This window comes from Periophthalmus magnuspinnatus, chromosome 15 (genome assembly GCF_009829125.3).
Source record: "Periophthalmus magnuspinnatus isolate fPerMag1 chromosome 15, fPerMag1.2.pri, whole genome shotgun sequence".
Lineage (NCBI taxonomy): Eukaryota > Metazoa > Chordata > Actinopteri > Gobiiformes > Gobiidae > Periophthalmus > Periophthalmus magnuspinnatus.
Window position 1 is genome coordinate 31,111,057 of NC_047140.1, and position 22,645 is coordinate 31,133,701.

General features: G+C 47.2%; 1 protein-coding gene across 3 annotated transcripts; it reads left to right on the forward strand.

The window, feature by feature from the left end:
- The first annotated feature begins 10,195 nt into the window (after window positions 1–10,195).
- Window positions 10,196–19,389, forward strand: zbtb18 (zinc finger and BTB domain containing 18). Of its 3 annotated transcripts, none has more exons than XM_033979377.2 (2): window positions 10,196–10,531; window positions 14,751–19,389. In XM_033979377.2, the coding sequence occupies exon 2, from the start codon at window positions 14,768–14,770 to the stop codon at window positions 16,451–16,453; it is 1,686 nt and encodes a 561-aa protein (XP_033835268.1). In that variant the 5' UTR covers window positions 10,196–10,531; window positions 14,751–14,767; the 3' UTR covers window positions 16,454–19,389. The 3 variants fall into 3 exon arrangements, with proteins under 3 accessions (XP_033835268.1, XP_033835267.1, XP_033835266.1); XM_033979376.2 differs by lacking the exon at window positions 10,196–10,531 and adding an exon at window positions 12,375–12,516; XM_033979375.2 differs by lacking the exon at window positions 10,196–10,531 and adding an exon at window positions 13,668–13,849.
- Window positions 19,390–22,645: the final 3,256 nt, after the last annotated feature.

The window sequence follows — 22,645 nt, forward strand, 5'->3', positions numbered from 1 at the left end:
CCATCCAAACCACCGCCGCGCTGTTTTTCTATTCTGTTTGCATGTTATTGGGTTTGTAGTTTGAGGATTTTCGAAAATGTTTGGTGAGAAAATTAGCTTTGGGTTTCTGTACCTTTATTTGAGGTCAACGTTTGTTTTAAAGGGGTCGTATCGGGCCGATTTCAGAGCGGCTAAAAATGACGTTTCCTCCTCAAAAACAGACCTGGAGTTGTGTTTTGTTTCATTCACACATGTTTAACGCACAAACCCTGCAGATTTAGGCTGAGAAAACGCTCTGTTGCACCTTGTGATGTCATCATGTGGTGATACAGGAAGTGCTCCGCTGTTTTTAAACTCCACGCACCTTCATTTCTAGAATTATTTGGATCATTTCGGTCCTGTAGTTGTCTCTTATCTCGACTGAACTAAAGGTAAAAGGAGCTGTTCACTTGAAAAAACCACCACTTGATGACATCACAAGGTGGAACAGAGCGTTTTGTGTCATGTAGGACCTTTAAATGGCGGCGTTTTACAGATCGTTTTGTCTAATTTAACAGTTTAATGTGAAAAGAAACTGCTCAAGATGAAGTTTAAACAGACCTGGAGTTGTGTTTTGTTTCATTTACACATGTTTGAGTGATCGTTTATTATTACTAGAAAGCTCCAAACGCTCTGTTCCACCTTGTGATGTCATCATGTGGTGATACAGGAAGTGCTCCACTGTGTTTTTAAACTCCACACATCTTAATTTCTAGAATCATCTGGATCATTTCAGCTTGTGGAACTGCCGATCTACTACTGAAGAAAAGACGTTTGCGAGAAAACTACCACATGATGACATCACAAGGTGGAACGGAGCATTTTGAGCTTTCTAGTATTAATAAACGGTCAGTTAAACACGCGTGAATGAAACAAAACACAACTCCAGGTCTGTTTTTGAGGAGGAAACAGCGTTAGAACATGATTTAAACCACGTAAGAGTCCATTTTGTGTGACATCAGACCTTTATATAAACTGATTTAGCTCAAAAACGCCAAATCCAACAACTACGACACGGTTAAATCCTCTGAAAAATCTGATTTAATACATCAATAAACCTTAACTAACATTTTAACCCGACATCTCTGGGGTTAGAAACCTTAGAAACCGTGTAATAGACGAGGGCATTACCAATTTTTCAGATTTCCCGGCGAAGGCTTAACAAATGGTCTTTTTGTTTGGCACCAGATCTGGACTTTGGACAGACGACGGCTCTTAATGTCCAGCAGGGTGTGGGTCTGTGGCAGGACGTCTGGCCAGATGTATTGGCCCCCTACCTCTGTCCTACCCCCCCCCCCCCTCACACACACACACACACACACGCTCACACACACTCCTCCACATCCAGCCGCACACCCAGACTGTTGGCTCGGAGGCGCCATTAACCAATTTAGCTTCCAGATGTCCATCACGGAGACACAGCCAAAGCCACACAGCTCTTCACATACATGGGTGAGAACAGCCCACACGCACACATACATCCACAAGCTGTCGTCCTGATGCGAGACCTACACCGCGCACATATAGATAAGGTAATGCCTCCGCTCTAACACGTCGAAAAACCACTGAAATCTGATTGACAAGACGTCCCACAAAACTCTTTTTTACTTTTCAAAAAATAAACCCGTCCTCACCATCTGGAGGAGAGGAGCGCTCCTCTTGATATCGAAGACCCTCCGACGCCAACGAAACGCCAACTCGCCCGAAATTTCACGTCACAAAAAAACAAAAAACACGTCCAAGCCCGAGCGGGAGACAAGCGGGAGCATTCACTTCTCCAAACGGGACAGATGCTGCACCTCCAGAGGCACCGGGGCCCAGCACATGTTCGCCAGCCAGTCAGATGGGCGAGCGTCGATAGTTCATGAATATTTTAAACGCAGTCAAAAATGGCCGCATTCCAGACCGCCTACGACACAACAGCAGCCGCCGCGTCAGGCAGGCCTAACTGATCCCGGCGTTAACACTGTACACGGGCCCGCTCCCTCCCACCGCGAGCGCCACGAACGCAAGAATGAACCAGTGTGTTTGGTTCTTTTGGATTCGCCGACACGAGGAGCGGCTGAAATTTAGCGAGAAAAACAGACTGGTTTGTGGTTTGTTTCTCGGGTTTCCAGCGGTGTTTCGCGGAAGAGGTGTGATTTTTTTACGTGGGTTTATGTGATGGGCGAAGAGAAGAGTCGGTTTCAGCGAGAAATGAAAGGTTTATGATGGAATTTTTCTGTTGGGGGATGTTCCACCTGCTGTGTAGCGTCTTTTCTGCTGTTTTGATTCTCTCGGGGCCTTGGAGAGGGTCCGTTTGGTGCGGTTCTCTCTGGTCTGGTTGCGTTTCGTGCTTCGGGCAAAGATCTGGAGACACTGACGTCACTCAAAAACGACAAACATTTTCTGAATAAATCAAATCTAAATCGTATCTCAGCGATTCACAACACGATTTACAGTGGTTCCTCGTTTATCGCGGGGGTCACGTGCTAAAAATAACCCACAAAAGACGAAATCCGAAGTTGTCAGATTTATTTTTTTACAATTATTCTCTATGTTTTTGTCTGTAAAACCCCTCACCACACACTTTATACACTTTTCTCACACAGGCCTTAACATTTCCTCACATTTCTCTCTCGTTTAAACTCTCTCAAAGTTCAAACCTTCGTAGGCGTCTTTGTCGGTGCAGAACGTTTCATCAACATTGTGGGTTTTGTCGGGGAGAAAACAAATTGCAAACGTACAGCACTTCAGAGTCACACTGCGATCCAACGTTTATGTAAATTTGTCTGAACACATTCTGTACTGGACAGGAGACACGGCACGGAGGAGACTGATGGACAATGGTCTACAGTCCAACAGCCAATCAGGACGCACGACACAATGGTCTACAGTCCAACAGCCAATCAGGACGCAGGACACAATGGTCTACAGTCCAACAGCCAATCAGGACGCACGACACAATGCACGTTCATATGATGTAAAAAAACATGCAAAATGGCACCAAAAAAAATCCACAAAACAGCGAGACCGCGAAAGTTGAACCACGATATAGCGACGCACAACTGCACATCTGCTTTTTGACGTCTTGTTTTTGCCTGTCTCTCTTGTCCAATCGTCTCATTTGGTCATTAACCTTCCAGAGTCGGCGGCCCGCTCCAAATAAACCCGTAGAAACGAGGCTTTTGCGGAGCGTAGAGACGGCCCGCCTACCGCAACGACTGAACGTGGAAAAGCGCCGTGTAAAATGTTTTCCTTTGCGTCTCTGAAGCGAATATTCACCCACGGAGCCGCACGTTTCCCTCATGAACCGTTCGATATTCCTGAGTTTTGTCGCGTCCTCAGAAGCTTCTCCAACGTCTCGTCCTTTCCTAACGACAGGTGGAGGTGCTCGTTTTGAGAACACGATTTATTTGCGCAGGTAAAAGCAGGTTTGGAAAATGGACCTGAAACATTTCTCAAAGTCTTTACGCTTCTGTCCTGCTCCAACACGTCTCCACCTCAGAGTTAAACGACACACTGCAGGTCAAAAGTCTGGACACGCCCACTTATTCACGGCTTTTAAAACTCTTTTTTAACTTTAATCAGTGAATAAGACGTAATAAAACATAAAAGATAATGTTTTGCATGTTTGGACACACTTGGATCCTCTCGTTCTATGTTTTTTTACTTTATTTTTCCTACATTCTACATTTTAAATCCACAAAGAAGACATTACATATATGGAATTATGTAGTAAAAATATATATATAAAAAATTCTACTAAATATTTTTCACCAAAGCAAAGAGTGGAGACTTTGCAGATTTGAAAATAAAATATAAAAAAAAATATTTAGCAGAGTTATTCCTCTCGTTTTATGTATTTTACTTTATTTTTCCTGCTTTTCTACATTTTAAATCCACACAGAAGACATTAAATATATGGAATTATGTAGTTAAAAAAAAATAAAAAAAATCTACTAAATATTTTTCACCAAAACAAAGAGTGGAGACTTTGCAGATTTGAAAATAAAATATTAAAAAAAACATATTTAGTAGAGTTATTTACATTTTTTTCCCTTTTCTACATAATTACATATACGTTACTTCATATATTTAATGTTTTCTGAGTGGATTAAAATGTAAAAAATTGATAAAAAATAAAGGAAAAAATACTGAACAAGAGGATCCAAATGTGTCCAAACTTGCAAAACACTTTCTTTTATATTTTATTACATTTTACTGTATAATTAAGCCAAAACGAGCTGTAAACACAAACACTCTGATGTGGGTCATGTGCTGTGGAGCGACATGTGCAGCACAAAGACGTTTATCACGGACGCTGTGTTTTGGTTTTTATTGGTTTGTTTGATTTCTGTCTCCTGCTGTTTCTGTCCTCAAAAAAAAAAGAAAAAAAACATCAGGTCTCTCTGTCAAAAACACAAAAACAAACTTATAGAAAGATTTAAAGGTCCAATATCACACAAAATATGACACAAAACTGACTCTTGTAGCTTTAAATCAAGTTCTAATGTTGTTTTCTCCTCAAAAACAGACCTGGAGTTGTGTTTTGTTTCTTTTATTATTCGTCTGTTACGTCTCCAAAGCTCAAAATGCGACGTTCCACCTTGTGATGTCATCAAGTGGTAGTTTTTAAGTGAACAGTTCCTTTTACCTTTAGTTCAGTAGAAATTGGTAATTCCAGAAGCTGAAATGATCCAAATGATTCTAGAAATGAAGGTGTGTGGAGTTTAAAAACACTTCCTGTATCACCACATGATGACATCACAAGGTGGAACAGAGCGTTTTCTCAGCCTAAATCTGCAGGTTTGTGTGTTAAACATGTGAGAATGAAACAAAACACAACTCCAGGTCTGTTTGTGACGAGGAAACGACATTAAAACAGATCAGAAAACAGCATAATATGGGCCCTTTGAGGTAATATGGGCCGTTTAATATGGTCTAATATGGGCCCTTTAAGCAAAAATGTGTCAGAGCTGTTTCTTTAATCATTTGTTGACGATGTTAAATACAAAGCAGGTTTATAACATAACATTTTACATTTTACAACAGCGCTTTTTAAAATTTGATCATATATTTTGGAGATATTTTGAGTTCCTCTGATTTTCTTCAGAAACTCCCAATAACTTCTACATCTGCTGAGCAAAGACCTGTGTCTGCAGCGGACAGACGGGATCTACAGCGACCTCCAGAGGCAGAGAGGAGAAAATAACATCTTTGACCAAAGCTCATCACGTTTGTCATTGTGCAGCTCCTGTCGCCGCTTCAGCTGGAAAAAAAACACACAGTCGAGGTCTAAAGTGACACAAAATGAACGTTTGTGAGGTTTTGTCATGTTATAATCACGTTTCCTCCTCAAAAACAGACCTGGAGTTGTGTTTTGTTTCATGACTAACACTTTGTTATCAGTCTGTCACATCTACAAAGCTCAAAATGCTCTGTTCCACCTTGTGATGTCATCAAGTGGTAGTTTGTCAAGTGAACAGTTCCTTTTACCTTTAGTTCAGTAGAAATTGGCAATTCCAGAAGCTGAAATGATCCAAATGATTCTATAAATGAAGGTGTGTGGAGTTTAAAAACACAGTGGAGCACTTCCTGTATCACCACATGATGACATCACAAGGTGGAACAGACTGTTTTCTTGTTTTAAAAGAACTCACTCGCTCTCACTTAATCAGTCAAACTGGACTTTATTTTAAATGTTCATAGACAAAGCAAACGCTCACACAAAAACACACACACACACACATCTGTAAACACACACACACACATCTGTAAACACATACACATCTGTAAACACACACACACACATCTGTAAACACACACACTGCTGTGACACTGACTGTTCTGCAAATAAAAACATCTTTGTTTCCAGTGTGATTCAAACAAATAAATATAATAAATATAATAAAACTCATGGTCTGAGGTGAGTCACTGAGCTCAGCTGTGGAGAGGCTGATTCTGCTGTTGTGCTGTTTTCTGTGTTTGTGCGTTTTGATGTTTCCAGTGTTTGTATTTTTAGTGTTTTTCATGTTTTCGATGTGTCTGGTTTTGTTGGTGTTGTCATTGTTGTCGATGTTTCCACTGTCATCATTTTATTTTATTTTTTTCTTTCAGTGTTTTCAGTGTTGCTGGTGTCAGTATTTTTCAGTGTTTTTTGGTGTTTCCGGTGTTCCTGAAGTTAGTTTTTACGGTGTTTCCTGTGTTTCTGGTGTCAGTGTTTTCAGTATTTTCACTGTTTTCAGTTTTTTTGGTGTTTCCATTGTTGCTGGTGTCAGTGTTTTTGGTGTTTTCTGGTGTTACTGATCTCAGTGTTTTCAATATTTTGGGTGTTTTTGGTGTTTCTGTTGTCAGTATTTTCAGTGTTTTTTGGTGTTTCTGGTGTGAGTATTTTGGCGTTTTGGGCGCGCTCCTTTGCCGCCGCACCGGGCCTGCTCGGGGCTAATTCTATTTGTTCTACTCGTCTGAACAAGGCGCTCATTGTCATGTGCTGGTTACGGCGATCCCCAAATTGACAGACACACAACAGGGTCAGTGTTCATTTGCATTTTAACAAATCCTTCAGCTATGACACCGGATTGTGTGAATTCATTACCATCAGAGATGCACTTCATCCAGCCTCCATTAGTGACGCCAATTAGTTTAGTGGGACAAGTTTAGGAGATGCAAATCAGACTAAAGCTGCCCAGAGCCTCGCCGCGCCTCACTCTGCCTCACTCTGCCTTACTCTGCGTCACTCTGCCTCACTCTGCCTCACTCTGCCTTACTCTGCGTCACTCTGCCTCGCTCTGCGTCACTCTGACCTCACTCTGCCTCACTCTGCCTCATTCTGTCTCACTCTGCCTCACTCTGACCTCACTCTGCGTCGCTCTGCCTCACTCTGACCTCACTCTGCCTCACGCTGTGTCACTCTGCGTCACTCTGCCTCATTCTGCCTCATTCTGTCTCACTCTGCCTCACTCTGCCTCACTCTGACCTCACTCTGCCTCGCTCTGCCTCACTCTGCGTCACTCTGCGTCGCTCTGCCTCACTCTGACCTCACTCTGCCCTCACTCTGCCCTCACTGTGCCTCACTCTGCCTCACTCTGACCTCACTCTGCCTCACTCTGACCTCACTGTGCCTCACTCTGACCTCACTCTGACCTCACTCTGACCTCACTCTGCCTCACTGTGCCTCACTGTGCCTCACTCTGTCTCACTCTGCCTCACTCTGCCTCACTCTGCCTCACTCTGCCTCACTCTGACCTCACTCTGCGTCACTCTGACCTCACTGTGCCTCACTGTGCCTCACTCTGCCCTCACTCTGCCCTCACTCTGCCCTCACTGTGCCTCACTCTGCCTCACTCTGACCTCACTCTGCCTCACTCTGACCTCACTCTGACCTCACTCTGACCTCACTCTGCGTCACTCTGCCTCATTCTGCCTCATTCTGTCTCACTCTGCCTCACTCTGACCTCACTCTGCCCTCACTCTGCCCTCACTGTGCCTCACTCTGCCTCACTCTGCCTCACTCTGCCCTCACTGTGCCTCACTCTGCCTCACTCTGACCTCACTCTGCCTCACTCTGACCTCACTGTGCCTCACTGTGCCTCACTCTGACCTCACTCTGACCTCACTCTGACCTCACTCTGCCTCACTGTGCCTCACTCTGCCTCACTCTGCCTCACTCTGACCTCACTCTGCGTCACTCTGACCTCACTCTGACCTCACTCTGCCTCACTCTGACCTCACTCTGCGTCACTCTGACCTCACTCTGCCTCACTCTACCTCACTCTGCCTCACTCTGCCTCGCTCTGACCTCACTCTGACCTCACTCTGACCTCACTCTGACCTCACTCTGCCTCGCTCTGACCTCACTCTGCCTCGCTCTGACCTCACTCTGACCTCACTCTGCCTCGCTCTGACCTCACTGTGCCTCACTCTGACCTCACTCTGCCTCACTCTGCCTCACTCTGACCTCACTCTGCCTCACTCTGCCTCGCTCTGCCCTCACTCTGCCTCACTCTGACCTCACTCTGACCTCACTCTGCCTCGCTCTGACCTCACTCTGACCTCACTCTGCCTCGCTCTGACCTCACTGTGCCTCACTCTGCCTCACTCTGCCTCACTCTGACCTCACTCTGCCTCACTCTGCCTCACTCTGCCTCACTCTGCCTCACTCTGCCTCACTCTGACCTCACTCTGCCTCACTCTGCCTCGCTCTGCCCTCACTCTGCCTCGCTCTGACCTCACTGTGCCTCACTCTGACCTCACTCTGCCTCACTCTGCCTCACTCTGACCTCACTCTGCCTCACTCTGCCTCACTCTGCCTCACTCTGCCTCGCTCTGCCCTCACTCTGCCTCACTCTGCCTCACTCTGCCTCACTCTGCCTCACTCTGCCCTCACTCTGCCTCACTCTGCCTCACTCTGCCTCACTCTGCCTCACTGTGCCTCACTCTGCCTCACTCTGCCTCACTCTGCCTCACTCTGACCTCACTGTGCCTCACTCTGACCTCACTCTGCCTCACTCTGCCTCACTCTGACCTCACTCTGACCTCACTCTGACCTCACTCTGCCTCACTCTGCCTCACTCTGACCTCACTCTGACCTCACTCTGACCTCACTCTGCCTCACTCTGCCTCACTCTGACCTCACTCTGCCTCACTCTGCCTCACTCTGACCTCACTCTGACCTCACTCTGACCTCACTCTGCCTCACTCTGCCTCACTCTGCCTCACTCTGACCTCACTCTGCCTCACTCCTCTGACCCACAGGTTTATTTAAATCTGACACTGTGAGGCTAAAGGCTAAACGTACAAACCAAATGCATCGTTTTTCAGACACTGGGCGTTTCTGGTTCTGTTGATTCAAGACTTTGCTTTGATTCCAACTTAAACAAACTGAAGTACGACTTATTATCACATTTATCACATTTATGAGCTGAAGACGAGAGATAAGAAGAACAAATATAAAACAGGACAATAAAGCACAAACACATAATGCAGCCAGTTCATTCATTCTGTTTCACTGTAAAAACCTGCACAGTGAGTTTTTATGTGTTTGGACTGAAGGAAACATCATGTACTGGACTTTTATTGTGTTTTACTGCAAGATTTAACAATGAACTGATAGTTTTATAAAGTAAATGTGATGAAACTTGTATTTAAACCTGCTCAGCGACTGCAGAGGGAAAGTAACAGCAACGAACTCTGGTACAAATCATCTTTTCTTTTGTAACATTCATGAATTTGTGCGTCGTCCTTGACAAATAAAGAACAGGAAGTTTAAACAAAGCATTTAATTTATGTCCTAATGGAAGACGGGGGGTGGGGGGATTTAAGACGTTTTCTTCCCACTCCTTTTCGAGATTATATAAGAACAAATATGTGAAATGTGCTTGAAGTGCACCTGATATATGTGCTCCAAATAAATAAATAAAAAAATAAATAATAAAATAAATTAAAAAATGAAATAAAAAAATAAAAAAATAAAAAATAAATAAATGAAAAATGAAATAAATGAATAAAAAATAAAAAAATAAAAAATGAAATAAATGAATAAAAAATAAATAAATAAATAAATTATTGAATAAATAAATAAATAAATAAGTAAATAAATATATGAAATAAATAAATGAAATATGAAATAAGTAAAATAAATAAATAGATTAAATAAATAAATTAAAAAATGAAATAAAAAAATGAAAAATTAAGTGAATAAATAAAAAGTAAAAAATGAAAAAAATAAAAAAAATAAATAAATGACTGAAAAATGAAACAAGTAAAAAATGAAATAAAAAAAATGAAATAAATAAATAAATAAATAAATAAAGCTATAAGCCATTGAGCTCAGTTTGGTCTTAGTGCAGTTAGTTTACCTCCTGAGCTCTTACTGTGCTGTTGTTTTGTATAAATCTGAGGACATATGTTGTGTTAAAGCCTGTGCTGCTCTCACTCCAGAGTCTGTCACTCTGCACCTGTTAAAGCTGCGCTCGGCTCCACTTCTGTTTGTTCTAAATCCATTTCAATAGAACAGCTCAACTTTACACCGTCTCCCGTCAAGGTGGAGCTGCACCTGCCTCTGAGCCCCGCCTCTCCAGCTCCAGCCCTGACCATTGTCCTGACTACAGTACCCAAAGCGCACCGCGGTGTCTGCGCCAGTCCTGCCTCCTCACTGTGCGCGCTGCTGCCTGTGCGCGCTGCTGTGTGTGCCTGGTGTCAACCTACACCGAGCACACACATATATCCCTCCCTCTCCTCTGCTCTGCTGGAGGGCCGCTTCCAATTTGCCTTCCCTCTCCTCGTCCCCGGCTCCATTGGCCTGCGCGCGGTGCCACTCAACGCGCCTCCTCTCTCCTCTCCAGCCCGAGCGGAGCAGCAACAGCTCGGAAACATCTGTCCGCCGCAGAGAGCTCCACTCCCCGGTCCCTCCCGACAACCTCAGCTACGCCCGGCCGCTGTGGAAATGAGCCCAAAGTGTGTGTAGTTTGGCGGAAGAGGCGCAGAAGGCGGAGGACGCGGACGCGGAGGAGCCGTGAGGAGCGAGCCGTCTGTGAGTGCGGGGTCTGACGGTCCGATGAGCGGCGGCGGAGGGTGGATACGGACGGGGGGAAAAAGTAGCTCAGTGTTCCTTAGCATGGCTGTGTCTGTGCGCGCGCTCGTAGTTGCCGTGTCGCTCAGGTTCCGCGGTGTTTTAGCAGCTGTTGTCATAGCAGCCGGGCCTGGCGCACCGCTGGAGCTCGCACGGATTCAAGCGGCTGTGCGCGTTACTTTTGTTAGCCACGGCCGGGCCACAGCTAGCTGCGTGGGTCAGGTCTGTGGAGCAGCGTTTCTCTTTGGCTTTGACTGTGTTTCCTCCCCGGGCAGAGGCTCCAGCTGCAGCTTTTGGTCTGGTCCAGTGTCGTAAAACAAGTTGTGTTGTTTTTGTGCGTCGGGAGCTCACACGTCTGACACTTTAAGCAGCTGAAATAAGTTAAAATACCACGTGAAACAAACTAACTCGGCTCACATTTCCTGGTTACTTTTGTTGCACTGTCACACTGTTATGCAAACTACAAAATGACCAAATGATAAAGCTCAGAGTGTGTCAGAGCTGCAGGAAAGTTTGAAAGTTTAAAGAGGTGAAATGTGCACGTGAACAAGCTACTACTGTGTAACAACCAGACAAAATGCAAAGGTTTTACTCTCATTTTGCAGCATTAGCGTTTGGTTTGTTACATTTTTATGGCATTTTCTCTTAATCTGGCTTTAGTTTGAGTGAGTAAAAGCAGTTATTTTCATCCATATCACCGCAGTTTGTTCTAACAGTGTAGTAAAAATAAGCATGTCTCACTAAATCCAAATAAAAGTTTGCATTTTCAATAGCAGCTTTTGTAAGTTTCTCCGCGGCTTATTAACCAGCCATGACCCTTTTGTTTGCCCTGCTCACTCATTAAGTTCTTTTGGATTTGGCCCCATTGTTTTCCCGTTTCATTTGGGGCCCTTGTGTGTGTGTGTGTGTGTGTGTGTGTGTAGGGGCCATGAATGAGCGAGTGGACGAGGGGCTGGGTGAGTGTGAGCACAGGGCAGTGGCGTCGCTGGAGCGTAAAGAGCTGGGAAACAATATCAGCTGCGTGTGTGTGTCAGTTGCGAATGTGTTTTGTGTTTTTCTTTTGTTTTTTTGTTTTTTTTTTCTCACTGGTAGAAGGAGCTGCAGACCCCGGGCTCGGCGAGTTTAGAGACTGAGAACTGTGAAAGTTTTACCTGAAAGTTTTATTCGCTCCACTCCTCCTGAACGTACGGCTGAGGTGTTCAAACTACTGACTTTTTATTTATTTTTTATTTATTTCCTACAAACTGCAAACAGAGCCCGCCTGCTTTTTCCCACAGAAAGAACAAAAGCGCAGAGAACAGTGAGGGCGACTGCGAGCGGCGGGACAAAGTTGTGTGGTGTTGGTATTGGTAGAATGAAAGAGGAGTCTGGTGGCAGGAGTGTAGAGGAGGCGGCATATGGCTGTAGAAAGAGCACAGCTGGAGGTAGCATCTCCATCTGAGGATGATGTCAGAGCAGCTGACAGGCTGCCATCCACCCCACCTCCTCCTCCCCCTCTCCCTCTCTCCTTCCCTCCCTCCCTCTCTCCCTCCCGCTCCTTTATTGTGAGCCTCAGCGGCAGCCTGGGAGAGTTAGTGCTTTGAGAGAGCGTGTGTGTGTGTGTGCGTGTCGTGCGGGCGTGTGTGTGTGTGTGCGTTTGTGGCTGCCGATCAGCGCCAGTTAGTTGGAAGGAGGAGGGAGGTGGCATCTCGTTCCCCCTCCAACATCTCCTCCACTTTGCATCTGTCCCTCGCAGTTTGAACAGTGCCGTTTTTTTCCTGCCTCCCTCTTCTTCTTCTTCTTCTTCTTCTTCTTGTCTTCTACCCACTCATTGATTCAGAGAAAGACGAGCGAGGAAGAGAAGGAGGAAGGACGAAAGAAAGATACAGTAGTGAGGGAGGGAAACGAGCCAGAGCCCAGCTATTCTGCAACAGTGGAGTTAATCAAGTTGATGCATTCTGCTACAGGTACGGCTCTGTGTGTGTGAGAGTGTGTGTGTGTGTGAGAGAGAGAGTTTGGGAGAGTTGTTTAGTTTTGTTATGTGTGTGTGCTGTGCGTGTGTGTGTGTGTGTGCAGCGTGTCAAACCGCTCGGAGAGAGGAACTGCAGCTGACTGTAGTAACGTCGCGCTGCTGTTGTGTGTCTCTGGGCTAATTGTGGTCCTGGAGCCGGTGCTGTGTTATGTTTGACTCCAAAGACTTCAGCTCCTGTTTTCAGCTTCACGTCGTCTCATTTTTAACCGAGAAAAAAAGCGAGTACAGTGTGAGGCGGCCTGTTTTTTTTTAATTTCGCGAATACGTTTCCGTCTCCTGAGTGTTTTATTTACATTATCGACATATATCGGACTATTTATACAACTTTATTTTTACCTTTTAGGAGTTTAAAGTCACGTTTCGCTCGCACCGACACGCAGATTATTTAAAACTGAATGTGCGTTTTGAAAAATCTTCTCGCTTCTAATCAGTTTTTGTTCCATTGCCATAACATTACTTGAAAGCGTGTGCGAGCGGCGCTAGCTCCTCTCCCCTGCTGTCGAGTAGAGCAGACTAATTTAGAAGTTGCAGATTTGAGCTGCCTGAATTGGCTAGACAGCTGTAATCGCACTCCCTCCTAGTCTTAATCTCTTTATCTGGCTAGCAGCTGCCATATGGCCCCCGTCAGCTGGATCAGATGTGGGTAAGCCTCCCTCCCTGCCCCGGCGTGGCTGTCCCGGGCTGTCCCTCTCCTCCCTCACGCCCCAGACCCTCCGCCGGGGTCCCCCTCTCCTCCGTCCGGCCGGCGTCTGCCCTCTGGAGCTCTGTACCTCCGCTCCCTCTGCTCGGTCTCCACTCCGCCGCGGCCTACTTTATTTTTAGCCATCTTTAAGGATTAGGATTGATGCTGTGACGAGCAGGGCACTTACAGTGATTGTATTGTAAATCTTGTCGTCTTGGTTGGTCGGTGGGCGGAGAAGAGGGGTGAGGGACGGGGCAGAGTGAGGTGGAGCGGATGTGGCGGGCAGTTTTTCTGTAGGAGCGGAGCGGGGAAGGGTCCTGCGTAGAAAGAGGAGGTGCAGAGGGGTTTGGCTGGACAGGGGGGAGGGGTGGGAGGAGGTGGCACACCCTTGTCCCCGTAAGCCCCTCATTAAAAGCAGTCTGTAGGAGCCCGAGGGCAGCAGCACATAGACAAGAGGCAGACGCACACATCCGGACACTCTGGGTTTAGCTTCATTCAAATGAGCTGATTTAACTGCTTTGGTTAACGCCGCGTAGAGAAGGAGACATGTATTTCCTCAGACAGGACAAATCCACTTGGCTGACAGGTGAGGCTTCCATCTTTTACACTTAGACACTTGTTTTTCTTCATTTTCACATTTTTATAAACTTTGCCGTATTATTATTTTTCATTTCATTTGGTTGTTTCTTGGAGCGTGCGGTGAAACGTGGCTCTGCAGGTTAAACGAGGGACGATGTGCGCGGTGGATGTTGTAGTTTTGCTTGTGGACTTAGTCTGTGGAGGTGTTGAGTAGGCTGCTGTGTGTGCGTGAGGACACTGTGTGCAGCTGAAAGCCGGTTACCTAAAAGGGCTGTGCCAGGCCAGGCCAAAGTGGGTTAATAAAAATAACCAGCGTAGGAGCAGCGACAATCCAGGAGTGCAGCAGAGGAGTTAGAAGCAGCGAGGAAAACACAAGCTGCTTCAGAGAGATGCTCCTCGCTGTCGGACAAATCATCTCAATAACTTCTCTATTTTGTCTCCAATCCGTTTGTTTTATTTACGGGAAAACAGGATTTTTTTTAGCTAAAAACTTGAATCAGTTGAAGCGTTGAATCAATCAAATTATTTTTTTCTAAAAGGAAATTTTAAATATGACACATTATAAATCTATTACATCAATATAATTCTCCTCATGTCATTTCTTTTTCTTTAACAAAAACATTTTTGTATTTTTTTCTTTTTTCCTGGTGCTGTTTTCTCGTGACATTTGTCTCATTTTACGGCGTTTTAAACGGCCCTAATCTGAGGTGATGTATCGACAGCTGCAGCTGTAAAATCATTTAGACTCAAACAGTTTTAATTGTGTCAAACGTCTGTTGATTATTTCTTTTTAAAAATGTTATTAGGCTCTTTATTTAAATGTAAAATATGTGTTTCAAAATCTCTGCTCCATGTTGTGTGTAAATGTCCCACATGTTGAGTCCTGACCGTGTCTTCTGTGTGTGCAGGTTATGAGGACGGCAGGATGGAGTTCCCAGACCACAGCAGACATTTGCTCCAGTGTCTGAGTGAGCAGAGGCACCAGGGCTTCCTGTGTGACTCCACGGTGCTGGTGGGCGACGCTCAGTTCCGCGCTCACCGCGCCGTGCTCGCCTCGTGCAGCATGTACTTCCACCTCTTCTACAAGGACCAGCTGGACAAACGGGACGTGGTGCACCTCAACAGTGACATCGTCACGGCGCCCGCCTTCTCCCTGCTCCTGGAGTTCATGTACGAGGGAAAACTGCAGTTCCAGAACCTGCCCGTAGAGGATGTGCTCGCCGCCGCCAGTTACCTGCACATGTACGACATCGTCAAGGTTTGTAAGAAACGACTGAAGCAGAAGGCCACGGCCGAGGCCGACAGCACGCGCAAAGAAGACGACGGCTCCAGCTGCTCCGATAAAGCGGACAGCCTGTCGGACGGCTCCACGGGACGACCCGCCACGGCCGACCTGCTGCACAGCGACGAGGAGGAGGAAGGAAAGACCGAGGCGGCGCCGCTGTGGCTCAGACTGCCCTCCTCCGACAGAGCGCCCACCCCCGCCATGACCTCAGGCAGTCCCGCCAACGGAGAGGCCGAGACCCAGAGCGCAGACAGACTGACGGAGCAGAAGCTCCTCTCTCCGGCCGGCAGCCCCAGCAGCTCCACCGGCTCCCTGTCCCGGAGGTCGCCCCACTCCATCAACTCCCGTAGAGATCACCGAGGACGCAGGGTGTCCAACGACGCCGCCGACTGCGTCCTAGACCTGTCTGTCAAACCCTTAGGTAGCAACCACAACAGCCACCAGCCGCCGTACTTCAGCGGCACCGCCACGCCGGACAGTCTGCAGAGCCCGCTGACCGTCAGGGTCAAAGTGGAGAGAGGCGTGGCCTCGGACGAGGACGAGGACCTGGGAGGAGGGGATTACGACATGGAGCACAGCGGACTCAAGGTGACGGCCCCCAGCACCAACGGGGGCCTGGCCCACCACATGGTGGGGGGTCCCCTGTCGGCCCAGAGGAGACTGGGTCTGGAGGCCCACCTGTCGGCCCTGCGCGAGGCCTCTCTGGCCTCAGAGCTGGAGCGAGAAGACAAGGCCACGACGGGCGCGGACGACGAGGACCTACTGGGCGGAGAAAACGACCGCACTCCGACCGAGGCGGCCGCGATGGACGGCTCTTTGCTGCCCTACGTGTCCAACATGCTGTCGGCCACTCACACGCAGATCTTCATGTGTCCTCTGTGTAACAAAGTGTTCCCCTCGCCGCACATCCTCCAGCTCCACCTCAGCTCGCACTTCAGAGAGCAGGAGGGCATCCGGTCCAAACCGGCCGGAGACGTGAACGTTCCCACCTGCACCATCTGCAGTAAGACCTTCTCCTGCATGTACACGCTGAAGCGCCACGAGCGGACTCACTCTGGGGAGAAGCCCTACACTTGTACCACGTGCGGAAAGAGCTTCCAGTACTCGCACAACCTGAGCCGGCACGCCGTGGTGCACACGCGCGAGAAGCCGCACGCCTGTAAGTGGTGCGAGCGCCGCTTCACTCAGTCCGGGGACCTTTACCGACACATCCGGAAGTTTCATTGTGAACTGGTCAACTCTCTGTCGGTGAAAAGTGAACCTCTGGCACTGCCCAACGTGAGGGACTGGGCCATAGAGGACAGCTCCCAGGAACTGTGGAAGTGAAGAGCTGCTCCACGTCGCAAATTCAACTGCACTTTAATAGCACAGAAAATGTTACTACTGAATATTTGAGTTCTTTATTTTGGTGTGCGATGTGTCGGTGGTTTTTCCGGAGCGGCTCTGGACCGGTCGCTCTGAGAGTTTTGTGTTTTTTTTGGTGTTGTACCTCACAACGCTCCGAGTCCGACACTGGTGTCATATCAGACGGTCGAACCCACTGAAGCTGAAGCATTATCCACACTAAACGGGTACTGTGACCGCACACACACACACACACGCGTTAACACATGTGTGTGTGTGTCAAACTGCACTACTCTGGCAAAAATCTCATGTGGAGTGTGTGAGTGTCTGTTTCCTTTGGTTTGAGGCGCTTCTTTAAGCTCTTGTGGAAGGGAAAGCTCATTGATCCACTCATGCAATGCACAGCCTCCCGTTTCACTTCCAATCAATTTGAAGTATTTTTTAAATAATCTTGGAAATTATAATTATTATTATTATTGTTATTCTGAATAGAGTTTTTCTTAAATCTAGCTGGCAGTCTTTAAACATCTCTTGTTGAAAAGGTATTTAATTTAAGGTTGTGTATATTGTTCTAGAGTTTTAATCTTTGATCTTTTTAAATTAATATGATAATTATTATTTTTTATGACTTTTTGTAATGGGACCTGCTGTTGTTGCATGACGTCCACATCTGTATATTTTAAGATGAAATGTGAATTTGCTGTATTACTGTACACATGTGAACAAACGGGCTCTTCTTTCATTTTCCATTTTCTGTGAATATTTCTCAAAGGTGCAGTTTGTTCAAACATCTGGAAAATGCATGAACTTTTTGATTTTTGTCTTTTTTGATTTGATTTTGTTTTGGAGGAGTTTTCAAAAGTGAAGGGGGTTTAGTGTCTGTGGAGGAGCGAGCGACGCGGCGCCGAAACGTGTGGAGCCTGAGTCTATATGCACTGATCTGCTGTGTGTGTGTGTGTGTGTGTGTGTGTGTGCAAACTACTGAACATGTGTGCGTCTCTAACTCAGCACTTCCTCCTGCTCTTCCTCAGGCGTTTGTGTGTCGCTGTGTCTCTGTGGTCCTCTCTGCTCCAGAGTGGTGTCGCTCTGTCAGGGTGGTGTCGCTCTGTCCGGGTGGTGTCGCTCTGTCCGGGTGGTGTCGCTCTGTCCGGGTGGTGTCGCTCTGTCCGGGTGGTGTCGCTCTGTCCGGGTGGTGTCGCTCTCTCAGGGTGGTGTCGCTCTCTCAGGGTGGTGTCGCTCTGTCCTGGTGGTGTCGCTCTCTCAGGGTGGTGTCGCTCTCTCAGGGTGGTGTCACTCTCTCAGGGTGGTGTCGCTCTCTCAGGGTGGTGTCGCTCTCTCAGGGTGGTGTCGCTCTCTCAGGGTGGTGTCGCTCTCTCAGGGTGGTGTCGCTCTCTCAGGGTGGTGTCACTCTCTCAGGGTGGTGTCGCTCTGTCAGGGTGGTGTCGCTCTCTCAGGGTGGTGCTGCTGGTCTGTGGGTGGTGTAGCTCAGACTGGACTGAGGTGGAGGAGGTGGAGGCTGAATCGTCTTGGTGAAAGTTGAAGCCTCAGATCAGAGTGAAGTTGAGCTGAGACCTAACAAACACAACACACACAACACACACAACACACACAACACACACAACACGACACACAAACACACACAACAAACACAACAAACAAACACTACACACACAACACACACACACAACACAACAAAAACACAACACAACAAACACACACGACACTCACAACACGACACACACAACAAACACACAAACACAACAAACACGACACACACAACAAACACAACAAACACGACACACACAACAAACACAACACAACAAACACACAAACACGACACAACACGACACACACAACACACAAACAAACACGACACACACAACAAACACAACAAAAACACGACACACACACAAACACAAGTGGCTCGACTAAATGCATCTTTTTTGCTGAGTCGTTTCTTTATAAAATGATTCTGAGGATTTGATTCTGAATCGTTTTAAATCAGTTAAAGTTAAATTTAAATTAATGTTTATTTAAAATGACGTTTATTTGTAAATGTCAATATTTTAATGACACTGGAAAGAAACTGAACATTTAAACATTTTGTGTCTGAGTGTGAGGGTTTAGACTGGGCCATAGACGTGGGCCACAGAGGGGTCAGTGTGGGCCACAGAGGGGTCAGTGTGGGCCACAGAGGGGTCAATGTGGGCCACAGACACACAGGGCCACAGTGGAGCTGGAGCTGACTTCAGTCTGTGCTCATGAGTTTCTTGTGATGTTCTGTTGTACTTGAAGGCCTTAAACTGCTGTCGTCCAGCCTCTTCTTCTTCTTCTTCTCCTCCTCCTCCTCCTTCTCCTCCTTCTCTTTCTCCTTCTTCTCCTCCTCCTCCTTCTTCTTCTTCTTCTCCTCCTCCTCCTCCTCCTCCTCCTCCTCCTTCTTCTTCTCCTCCTCCTCCTCCTTCTCCTCCTCCTCCTCCTCCTCCTTCTTCTCCTTCTCCTCAAACGGTGTGTGTGAAGTTTATGGAGCTGTGCTGTGAATGAATCATCTCCAAACTTTGACTTTTTTTCGTTGCTTACTTGAAAACACAAACGTCCCGGCGGTCTGTAAACGGGCGGAGCGTGCGGGGGGGCGGGGCTTCGTACAAGTTTTTCTGTCTCTTTTCAAAGACGACAATCAGTGGAAAACGAGCTGATTTAAATTCAGAGACAGTTGCTCCCCGTTTGAGACTAAAACTATGTTCTTTTTTTATTTAAATTTCAGATTTAGTCATTTTTTTAGCTTTGACAATCATAGTTTTTATTTGCGTTTCTCAAGGGGAGTAAACTCTAATGTGTTTAGTTTTGTAATTTCTGGTGTGTGCTGTTGTTTTTAAATCGTGTGCAAACTGCAATAAATTATAAGAATCTTGAAACTTGAATCTGTTTTGTGAGATTTTTTTTTTTTAACGTTTGAACCGCCACAAAAACAAAACAGAACGAGGGACCAGGAGGCGGCGTGCGGTGAGGAGGAGGGAGTGAGGAGGAGGAGGGAGTGAGGAGGAGGAGGAGGGAGTGAGGAGGAGGAGGGGGAGGAGGGAGTGAGGAGGAGGAGGCAGCAGTGAGGAGGAGGGAGTGAGGAGGAGGAGGGGGAGGAGGAGGAGGGGGAGGGAGTAAGGAGGAGGAGGAGGGAGTGAGGAGGAGGAGGAGGAGGGAGTGAGGAGGAGGAGGGGGAGGAGGGAGTGAGGAGGAGGAGGCAGCAGTGAGGAGGAGGGAGTGAGGAGGAGGAGGGGGAGGAGGGAGTGAGGAGGGGGAGGAGGGAGTGAGGAGGAGGAGGAGGAGTAGGGAGTGGGGAGGAGGAGGAGCCGCGTTAACGGGAAAAACGAGCAGCTCGTGAGACATAAACCCCCGACACACGACCAAAGCTCCTCACGTCCAGTTTTACAGCAAAGAAATCAGCTTTAGCTCCTAATGCACAGCCTCCCCCTAAACCACACGCCGCAGGAGCAGAGTCACAGATGGCCCCTGAGGTAAACCCCCGACACTCGCCCTAAGCGCCTCCTAATCTCACACGTCCCCGTCTCCAAGAACAAGAGTTTAACCAAAGTGTCACCTGCGTCGACCCGAGCAGGAAACATGAAAAAACACGAAGAAACACGAAAAAACACGAAAAAACACGAAAAAAAACACGAAAAAACACGAAAAAACACGAAAAAACACGAGCAAAGTCACACGTGGTTATGATTATTTCAGTCTAAAAATGTGGAGAAATGTGGCAAAAACACAACGTAAACTTCAATTTAAACAAACAAATAAACAAGGAACTTTGCACAAAAAAGACAGAAGAAAAATAAAAAATTATAAAATAAAATAAATAAATAAATAAAAAAAATAAAATAAAAAAAATAAAGAAGAACAAAGCGGCTTTAAATGTGTGAGGATTTATTTGAACTTTAAGGGTTTTATTTGACATTTACCTCCAATGAATCAGGATGTTTTTATTTATTTTGTCACATTTAAAGTTTAACACAAAAAAATATATATTATAAACTGTTAGGTGCACGTGTTATACTGATGTACTGCGTTTAGTTACTTAAGTAAAAGTACGGAAAATACATAAATAAATAAATAAAACGATCACATGGAAAAATCTACCTAAGTAAAAGTATTAAAGTACATGTTTAAAAATGAACTTAAAGAGGAAAAAGTTGAAGTTTTTCTCACAGATTTTGAGTCTTTAAAGTTTCAAATGTGGAGATTTTGATGACACACACACACACACACACACCCCCACACCCCGACACACACACACACACACACACACACTCTGAGCTTATGTAAAGTCAAACACTTCTGTGTTTTTGGTTTTGTTCTGATCATTAGTTGCAAATCCACAGTGTTTAAAGTGAAACATCTGCTGAAACAAGACAGAGGAGGAGGAGGAGGAGGAGTGAGGAGGAGGGGGAGGAGGAGGAGGAGGGGGAGGAGGAGGAGGAGTGAGGAGGAGGAGGAGGAGGAGGGGGAGGAGGGGGAGGAGGAGGGAGTGAGGAGGAGGGGGAGGAGGAGGAGTGAGGAGGAGGAGGAGGAGAGGAGGGAGTGAGGAGGAGGGGGGGAGGAGGGGGAGGGGGTGAGGAGGAGGAGGGAGTGAGGAGGAGGAGGAGAGGGAGGAGGAGGAGGGGGAGGGAGTGAGGAGGAGGGAGTGAGGAGGAGGGGGAGGGAGTGAGGAGGAGGAGGGAGTGAGGAGGAGGAGGGAGTGAGGAGGGAGTGAGGAGGGAGTGAGGAGGAGGAGGAGGAGGGAGTGAGGAGTGAGGAGGAGGAGGAGGGGGGGGTGAGGAGGGAGTGAGGAGGAGGAGGAGGGGGAGGAGGAGGAGGGGGAGGAGGAGGAGGGGGAGGGAGCGGCGAGGAGGAAGGACTGAGGAGGAGACAGTGAGGAGGAGAGAGCAGCAAGAAGGAGAGAGGGAGCGAGGAGGGAGCAATGAGAAGGAGGGAACAAGGAGGAGGAGGAAGCAGCAAGGAGGCAGAGTAAGGAGAAGGCAGCGGCGAGGAGCGGGTGACGAGAAGGAGGAGGGAGTGAAAAGGGAGTGAGGAGGAGGCAGAGGTGAGGAGGAGGAGGCAGAGGTGAGGAGGAAGTAGAGGTGAGGAGAAGGAGGAGAAGGAGGAGGGAGCGAGGAGGAGACTGAGGTGAGGAGGAAGGAGTAACAAGGAGGAGGCAGCAGTGAGGAGGAGGCAGAGGTGAGGAGGAGGCAGAGGTGAGGAGGAGGAGGAGGCAGAGGTGAGGAGGAGGCAGAGGTGAGGAGGAGGAGGAGGCAGAGGTGAGGAGGAGGCAGAGGTGAGGAGGAGGAGGCGTCGCTTCCTTCTTGAATGTAGGTCATTAATTTGCTGCTGTCTTTTGTTTACTTAAGGAGGAGGACAAAGGGGCAGCTGCAGAGCCATGTGTCTGTGCCCAGGGCTCCTCGTCCTGGGACTCCTCGTCCTGGGACTCCTGGTCCCGGGGAGGCTCCTGGTCCCGGGGAGGCTCCTGGTCCCGGGGAGGCTCCTGGTCCCGGGGAGGCTCACAGCGGCCCGGGCTCCTGTCTGGGGTCCCGGGCCCCTACGCTCTGCTGCGCTCCTGCTGCCTCCCGCGTGCACCTCCTCTGTGAGCGCGGGGGACAGGCCTCTGCCAAGGACCCGGGGCCGGGCACCGCGTGGAGGGGGAGGGGCAGATGAGACTCTGGGGCTGCTGTGGCTCAGGGTAAAGAGAATTTACCCCTGAACTGGCAGGTTTTCAGTTTGAGACTCGTGGCTTCTGTTTGAGTGTTGCGAGATGTGGCCAGTGCCTTGGCAGAGGTCTGAGCCTCATGTCCATTAAAACAAAAAACTCTAAAATGTCTCATTACATTTATCATTTTTGGGCGACTTTTTGGGCAGTTTTTCTTGCAACAGACACGACTCACTCAAGTTTTTTTTTTTTTTTACAACTTTCTACATTTTATATCCAACATTAAATGAGTCAAGATTTTTTTATCTTTTTTTCATTACTACATAATTTCATGTTTCTTACTTTCTACATTTTACATTCAACATTAATTAAGTATTTTTTTTATTTTAATATAAATCCAAATTCTCAAAGTTGCCTCCTCCTTTGGCAAATATTTAGTAGAGATTTTTAACAATTTTTCTTTACTACATAATTATTCCACATGTTCTTTTTTCTTTTTT

What these genes read in the sequence shown, in the direction of transcription:
- zbtb18 (XM_033979375.2), top strand. Translation starts at nt 13,810, where the DNA reads ATGTATTTCCTCAGACAGGACAAATCCACTTGGCTGACAG. An exon ending in CAAATCCACTTGGCTGACAG is followed by an intron (nt 13,850 to 14,750) that starts GTGAGGCTTCCA and finishes CTGTGTGTGCAG; the next exon opens with GTTATGAGGACGGCAGGATG.